General features: G+C 40.5%; 1 protein-coding gene across 1 annotated transcript in view; it reads right to left on the bottom strand.

Moving 5' to 3' along the window:
* Nucleotides 1–5,734: 5,734 nt before the first annotated feature.
* Nucleotides 5,735–8,974, bottom strand: part of LOC104955941 (BCL-6 corepressor-like protein 1) — a 9,109-nt gene continuing 5,869 nt past the window's right edge. Inside the window, exons 8-9 of the mRNA XM_010783343.1 lie at nucleotides 8,422–8,593; nucleotides 5,735–7,455 (exon numbers count right to left, since the gene is read on the bottom strand). Of these exons, the coding sequence (XP_010781645.1) occupies nucleotides 7,122–7,455; nucleotides 8,422–8,593 (506 nt within the window). The 3' untranslated portion in view covers nucleotides 5,735–7,121. The remainder of the gene's footprint in view (nucleotides 7,456–8,421; nucleotides 8,594–8,974) is intronic.

Raw genomic sequence — 8,974 nt, 5'->3', positions numbered from 1 at the left:
TTAACATTTTAACATCTTAATGGCAGCCTCACACTCATGAGAGAATGGGCCCCTGGCCACACATATGCAAAGGGCCCCACCACAGACTTGTTGTTTAGCCCCTTGTCGTTGTTGTTTAGTGTCTCTTTGTAGTCATTTTGCATCTCTCTGTGAGTTGATGGCTTTTCCTTGTTGTCATGTGTCTCTATGTTGTGGCAGAAGGCCAGGGGGGCCCCTCAGACACTGTGGCCCCTGGGCCTGTGCCCCATAGTTGATTCATTCATCCATGCGTGTGTTTACTTTACTTCAACTTACTTTACTTCATGTGGCTAGAAATAGAAGCGTTTATTTTATATTTTTTTACGAATGCGTGACTCAGTTTTGTTTTATTTTAGAGCTTCAACTTCAAATGTCAATTGAAGTCCTGTAATAAGTCCAACTTATGCCTATCTATTATAAAACATACAACTCAACTGCTATCTATTCATTCATATCAAGTTAAGTCTCAGTTCATTTCATTTCTTACACTTCAGCTACAGTAACAGTGTGCTTGCAGCTCTCACACATCATTTCTCCCTTCAGCTCCTTTCAGTGCACACAGCAATTTATTTCACATGCAAATCATTCCGCCTCTAGTTTATCTAACCTTTGTGAGGCTGTAAATACACTGTGCAAACAATTATAATCATGACTGTATCTGGGTGGTTTTCTCATGCACATGCACACAGGCAGAAATGTTGGATTAATCCCAAATCTTACTCAGATGTCTGGCCGAGGTCAAGCTGCTGGCCAACAGCGAGGGCCGATACATGACGGTGTTATTTTCATCGCCTGGGTTATATTTAGAGTTGAGGGGGTGAAACCATCGAGCCAGAGTGAGCAGCAGATTAAATAGCAGTAGATCTCTTCTTATCAACACGGAAAAAGAAAAGGCATTGTGTCAAAGTATTATCTTGTATTATTCTTCATGTCTTAATGCCACAGACATTCAACAGAAGTGGAAAGAGATTCATCTCAATCCTGCTGATGTTAACAAAAGCGCCCTGTGCAGTCTCACGGGATGAAAGCTAGTTTGATCTGTCTCCGGCAATAAAACACTCCCCAGACGTCCAAAGGACAATTCAGACAGATTCAACGTTTATTCTCTCATGTTTAAGATTCTGGTCACTGAACTGTTTTCATTAAGGGCTGTGAGAAAAGGGAAGTATCCAGGCTGAGCTTTAGATGCAGGGACATCCCTCTTCTGAGTGTTTTTCTTTTTTTTTTAAAGAAGACTATTGCATAACAAATGTACTCAGTGAACCCGAGGCATGGAGAAGAACTCATTTTTAAAACAAATAACATACAGAAAAGCACACAATAAAATTGGGAAGCCTTCAGAAGTTAACACGTGTTGCCAGGATTAGATTTCAGATATTAGTTTAACTGAATATTCCTCCTATTGCATTCTGGAAATGTAAGTTAAATTAATATATAAAGACCCCTCCCATCCATTTGATATAATCCTAAAATGTTCTGTTGTGCCAAACGTTGCTATGCTTCATAACCCTTTGTGTCTCCATGTAAGGCTGGCCTCCCTTCCTTTTTCCATGTCAGTCTGTCAGTAGGTCTTGTGCAGACTTGCCCTTGTTTTCATCCAATCCGAAGCCACTGGCCCACACCAGGCGGCCAATCAGAGGCAAGGTATGGCAGGGGCTTGGAGAAGAGGAGCCGCCCCGGACAGCTCAACTGCTCCATGTATGATGTAATGAGGCCAGATTCACAGGAGAGTCATGATTTCCTGAGACTCATTAAACTCACAGAAACATGATAACTTCACTTGGAAAAACCTAAACCATCCGGATAAAGTTTAATGCTAAAATATCTACAACAAAAAGTGATCTTTAAAGCCTAAGTGCCAAAATAAAAAATATGAAAGAAATTAATATTTGTTATCTTATAATCAAGGTTTATTATGCAGTTATAAATAGGTTATCAAAAATACTTTAATCAGATATAAATCTACAGTCTGGAATCTATTACAGTGAGACAACGCCCAGCAGCAGCAGTGACTGAACTCCAGTAACCTCATGGGGACCGCACAGTTTTAACTCTGGAGGACCGTCTGCGCCATGTGGGGCCCGCGAGGGGAAACAACTGGTATGGCAGTACAATAAAACATCCCAGTGTTTCAGGTTCACACTGAGGCATCAAACAGAGGCCCATAGTACATGGAAGTCAACATCTCCTTATGGATATCTCTTTTTGGAGTTAAAGTGTACAAATTTACTCATAGACATCTATACCTGAGTTGCAATGAAAATATATTTGTTAAGTTGACTTGTAAATAAGTTACAAATATCTAAAATCTACATTTGCACTAGCAACAAATGAATTGTAAATAATCAACATTTTGACTTGTCAATTGCTGGTTTCTAGAATTAAATAATCTCTACTGATTGAATGCAAAATATGTGTTGCAATATGGCGAGATACCAGTGGTGTCATTATGTGTTGTTCGCAGCTGATTTTTTTATTTGCATTCCCTGACTGTATATGTGTTACATTTTAGATGAGAGGTTTGTGTGTTGAGTCACTGAGGGCAGACTTTCCCCAGGATGAACCAGCAGCCGTCTTGCAGATAAACAGAAGTTGAAACATGTCTCACATGATGACCTGGTGTTCAGCTCTGTTACTTCGCTGCATGAGGCTCCGTCGTGTCGCACTAGCAGGAGTTACAAGCCGCAGTTAGAATAGATGGCACACAAACAACCAGAAATCTGTCCCATTTTAAACCACAACATCCGTTTTATACATTGTATCTTCTGTAGATGTTGTGGCCTATATACAGTCTATGGTTGTGAAATTAGTCTTATTTGTCACCTGTACTATGTATCTCTTGCAACAACAAAAAAACGTGTTGAAACTAAGTTATCTTTGTATTTCTGGATGTTCTTAAGATCCTTTAAAAACAGCTTTTAAACAGTAGGCTGGTATATTGTCAAGTCATGTCAGCCTTATTTATTTTAACCCAATATTATAAATCACACATTTGCCTCAGGGGGCTTTACTATGTGAAAGGAATGTGACACCCTCTTTCCTTTACAACCCTCGCTTCAGATTAGGAAAACCCCAAACAAACCCCCGATCAAGAAAAAGATGCAACAGTAGGCAGGAAAAAGACAGATGATGATGCAGCACAGAGAAACCTCCATTACAGACGGTGGTGCTTGGTGGACACAAACAACAGATGGTTGTTCAAAAGCAGTGGTTTTTATAGACAGGGATATACGAAAACAGGAACGTACGGCTGTGGACTGGCAACATAAGAACAATTATTTCAGCCATCTCAATATCAAGCTGACAGCTGAGATGTCCAGAGAAAAGAGCAGCGGGCCAAGAACAGAGCCCTGAGGTACTCTATTTATACGTGAGAAAATATTGACGTAATATTATAGGTACAAAATAGAACTGCCACCAACAAAGATGTTCAGTATCGGCCTATTATAATTAGATTATCCCTTTGGTCCATACATTTTCAGAAAACAAGTCTATTTTAGTTTGCAGGTGATGTCATAAAAAAAAAATTTCTATGTCGAAAACCTAAAGATATTCAGTTTTTAAAAAATTGGCTGATATTTTTCTCTTGATCAAGAAATCCAACAGTCCAGTTTTACACACAGGTACAATTGAAACCAGACGAGAGCTCTCAAGGTCATCTGTAAGATATTAAAACATTTATATTACAATATGAGGTGAAGCTAATTTGAGCTCACTGAGATCAGATACAGGAAGTCAAAGAGGCAGCAGATTTGCTCATTTCAATTTGAATATTAACGACGTCGCTGTCATTGGTTCCCCCTAGTGGATAAAATACTTTCAGACAACACTGTACGTCTGAGTTTTCAGAAGGCATTTAGCAACTCAAACCTTTCCAATCATCATTTTTGACCTTGCACAAAAACCGTCTCGACCCAGAGGTTCACAAACTGTTCCTTTTTTTTTGGAGATTTCTACTGAATCACAGTCTCTATCAGTACTTTGAACTCGTACGTGGAGTTGTAGATTCTGAGAACCTCTAACACGTCTTATCCTCGTTGGCTCAGAGTAAAACTATAAATACTAAATCCTACTGTAGCCACACACCTACAGGAAGGTCACGATGACAGAGAAGTGACGCAGTGATCTGTTAGACAGCAATATTTATGTTAGACTTTAGCGGCCAGACCATGTAAGGCTGTGGCGGCGATACCACTTTGTGTCATGAAGATTGTGTTTATGAATTAAACATTTCATCTTTAAGAGGAAGAGTTACTTATTCTAGCCAGCAGAGAAGAAGACAATCTCAACAAGACATTCTGCTGATGATAAAGGCTCTGTGAGGCTGGTAAAGGCTCCACAACACTCGAGTAAGTGGACCTTGAAATGAGATTTGTTTAGTCAACATTCATCCGGCTTTATATCTGTGGGAAGGCTGATTATTAAGAGAAACAAAAGTATCCACATCCAAAAAACAAGAGTAAACTCTGCTGGCCCAAACCGGATACATCACGACAGCAGCAGACACTTTTCTCTGCTTCGTGAGGGTTTTCAAAATGCTGTGAATAATCCGGTATTTTTCAGGCATAAACATCACATGACGCTTGCACCATACTCTAGAGACATTTAAATGAACAAATAGAAGTATGTTATTTACCTGTTGCACAATATTTTATATCACTCTTCTCATTATCAGGAACTTCTCATTAGTTCTACATTAAAGGCAATTAACACATTTCCCAGACTCTCAAAACCGCCATCATCACATCTTCGTTGTTACTAAATGCAATTTAGTTGTGAAAATCAAATGTTTTCATGGCCACAGCAATCAAAGTATACTGTCAGATTGTTAGTGTAATAAGCTGTCCAACTTAGTACTTTTTTTAAAACATGTAAGATATGCAACACTAAGCTGTCTGTGGCTCTTTCCTGCTGTAACGCTGCACATTTGGGACTAATAAAGGTATTCTGATTCTGATATTAACTTTAATTATGACAATGTAATGCTTCCTAATGTTGAGTGTTAGAGGATTTACACAGCTGTGAATGACGATCACAAGAAAATAACTTTCCTTTTGCAAATGAGATAAACACTAGATTATTTTAAAATCAACTTTAACTACTTTTTTTTAAAGAAGATTATATTCTAATTCAAGCATATTCTCAACCTTAATGAGGTCAACATTAAACCCTTTATATGAGATCTGATTGTTCAGAATGTTACAATATATGAAAAAGAAATGTGGGAGCAGGGAACAGAGTGCTAATTCTATGTTTTCCCGTAAGGCAATTATAAAATGAAGTTGTTTTAACGTACTTGTCCTATACGTGACTCCGCAGTGGAGACAGTGTGGCAACACGGCATTAAAGTAATAAGGAGGATGGTGTACAACAGAGGGACCAGGCTATAATTGAACCTTTGATAACGTACAGATCATCACTCCACTGAGACGAACAATAGTGGTATTTACTCATCATATTACCAAACCCTACTGTGCGATAAAGCGTATTTGATTTAAATATAAAAGGTTTCCTTCAGATACAGCAAAGATTCATCTCGTGGTTCTTTGTTCGATTTTCTCTGAGGGGCAAATTACCTCTGATTTAAGATGTATTCAGTGAGATCTCTGTGGCAGAAGCAATCATTTGAAAGACGCCTGAGGGAGAGTTCTCCCGCGAATATTCAATTCAGCAATCATTATAATAATCCAATTGACAGAACATAAGAGATAATAACGATGATTCACAATCATGCTTTATTCTTGTTGATTTCTTAAAAAAAGAATCAAATAAAAGGCTCTTCACACACTGCTCAGTCGTTCAGTCGTGCTGTATCCCGTTTTCTGTAACTAAACTATACTTTTCTTTACACCTTAAGTCTCTTCATCTTAAATATCTTTTATTAGTTTGTGACTTCAAACCAAAACATCATTGATTGTCAACACAAAATCTGTCTTAGCACCAGTACAATAAAACTGTACTTTAGCTTTTTTTGTTGAGAAATACTGTTCTTAAATGAGGGAGAAAAATCTCAGAATAAAGGGATCCTAATAATAAGTACATTTCAAAATGAAGCACCGACCATACAAAGCAACTCATCTCACAGACAGGCTCGTCCGATACACAAGAGGTCAAATATATTAATGACTATTAAATGAAGCACAACAAACAGTGTAAATAAAACACTGCAACACAAAGCACTCTGGGATCTGGGGACACCATATCAGGATGTGGCTGCAGTTGAGAGGGCTCTGGACGCAGAGGTGGGACTACTTTTCCTCTGAGAGAGATCCACAGGATTCTGTATGAGTTCATGAGGAGTGCAACCTGGGGACCGGAGAGCCCTGCCATCTGTCCAACTCTGTAAACAAACTCTTAATATCAAGGTCCAAAAAAACATGATTTCATACTGCGAGCAGGGACGGCCTCAGCGCTGCCTGCCTTGACTTTGTGAAATGTCAAAGAAAAGTAAACACCATAAGCTACTTAGGTCTGTCCGGTAATGATGTCATAAAGTGAAAAATGAAACAGAGGGTAACAATGGAAATGATTGTGTCTGAGTATTATGTGCCGTCGTCTCTCTCTGCAGGTCTCCAGGTCTCCTAGGTTGACAGAGGATCATCCGGGCCAGAGGCCTCCCTGACTTTAAAGTCTTAGCTCCAAGAGTTCACCAAGATAAAAGCCTTGGTTTGTATCCCATCGAAGAAAAACAATACTTTTCCTCAGGAACAAAAAAACCCCTCCTAAACATAATTTGTCCTTTGCCACTAGAATACATTTATATAACCAAATGTTTTAACCCTGGTGGCAAGATATACATATACACTACCATGTACATACATGATCAATACAAAAGGTCTGCTCAATAGTTTGTGTATTCAAATATACCTATAGATAGGAACCTGAAAGCTGCTTTCCAGCACCGACCACTCCCATGTGCAGGTCTTTGTGATCACTTAATCACCTTCTGTCTGAGGTCAAAGGTTAGAGGTGGAGTGTCGTGACTGGAGTTAAAACCCTTGACCCATGTGACATCGGACGGAGAGGTTTCCTCTGGCTGCTGCTGGCAGGAAGGACTCGGGTTGACAACAGTTTGCACGTTGAAGAGTGCTGTGAGAGGGAGGCTATCGGCTGCCATGCTTCCCCGTGTCTATCAGCGTCTCCTGCTCCTCATCCTCCGTCAGGATGTGGAGGGAGGAGCCCAGGAGTCTCTGGAGCTCTGGTACACATCGCACCAGATCTACAAGTCCCTCATCTTCCTCTTCCTTCTCTTCCTCCTCCTTTTTGCCTTTTTGAGGCGAAGCCAAGGCGGCGCTCACCTGGCTGATCGAGACCTGCTTTGAGAGCTCAGTGCGAGACAGGTTCACCAACTCCAGCTGCGGGTAACGCGCCCGGAAGATCCGTGCCGACATCTTTAGACGCTTCAGGACGTCCGTCAGGAGGAACCAGTTGCAAAAGCTGCAAGAGAGAAATAAGGAAATATAAGTTAGTCTATATTAGTAGTATACTCTAATTAGCACATTTCCTCCCACACATTCATGAAAGCCACAGACTGATGATCTCCTCTCAAAGTTCAGGACAGAATCATTTTTACAGGCCCATTTTAAACAAAGTTATTCAATATAAACTGGCAGTGAAAACTTTTAATTCAATATTCGGTTACATTACGAGAATTGTAGAACCCAGCAGTGTTGGAGCTTGACCCACACTAAAAAGAGAACACCACGATATAAACGCCATGATAAAAAGACCATGCTATCTTGGCCTCTGAACTTGCAAGTTCTCCAACATTATAAAAGTACCACGATAAATCACTGAAGTATCACTTGAAATCGGGACACAGCGGGGGCTCGTTAGAAGTTAGAAAGTGATCTTTGATGTACCCTAATTAACTTATGACTGTTGTGATGAAACACCAATGCTAAACAGTGCAGAACTTCTTAACCGACTGTTGTCGATATTTGTCTAATGTTCATCGTCCCACACTTGTGCACGAGTATATGTGTACTAACAAACTGCGCCGGTGAAGATGTTGGTATATTATCAGGAGACAAGGTGTAAGTATAAACAGCACTCCACTGTGTGTGATTCTCTTTTCACAGGAAGCTGAGAAAACACGCCTCTATGAAACTGTTGATGTATTGCAGTCATGAGTCAGAGCTATCACTACCTGCTACCATCCGATCTTCATTCAGCTGAATTCACATAAACATTGAGCGCACAGTGAAAATATATTTGAGTTGATTTTTTGAAATGGGTGGCATTTAAACAGTTGCATCTCAGAAGGGAGGTTTGCAACCCACAAATCATCCTTGCATGAAAGCTAAATATGATGACCATGTTGGGGTATTGGGGGTTGGTGTCTTTTTGCATCCAGATTAAAAACTGATGGCATTTTTACAGATTATATTTTTGGAAACTCACCCTTGGGTTAGTGACACCTGCACATGATAGCAGGGTAAGAGAGGCTCGGAGGAGAATTCAAACACCAGGCAGTCTTTGTCCGAGTCCGGATCAGTTTTTCCTGGTGCCTCCTCCTCCAGATCCTGATGCTCCTCAGACAACAGGAAGTCCCAGCACGGCTCCTGCTCCGTCTCTGTGAGGAGAAGGGAGGGAGGGAGGGAGGGGGTTAGGGAGGCGAGGCGCAGAGCAGCAGACACCCTGGAGGTTTGACCCTGAGCTGCATCGATACTCAGGGTTCAGACGCCCTCTAGTGGACAGTCTGCTCACAACAACCACATTACATCTGGTTGAGCTGTGATCGTTTAAAGGAACAGAACTTTATGGTGTCAGTCCCAGCTTGAAGTGGATTTCACTCTACGTAGTCATAGGGATATGTAAATTGCGCTAGAAAGCCACATGTTTGGAGGATTAATTTCCCAATATGTAGTTTCTGCCTAATTGTGTCAGCAACACAGGCCTACATGTAATATTGACGTCTCAAATGATCAAGTATTAGAGAAGTGCCAAGGCACAC

This window comes from Notothenia coriiceps, unplaced genomic scaffold (assembly GCF_000735185.1).
Source record: "Notothenia coriiceps isolate Sejong01 unplaced genomic scaffold, NC01 NC01_scaffold00025086, whole genome shotgun sequence".
Lineage (NCBI taxonomy): Eukaryota > Metazoa > Chordata > Actinopteri > Perciformes > Nototheniidae > Notothenia > Notothenia coriiceps.
This window is presented reverse-complemented; position numbering and strand designations above follow the sequence as displayed.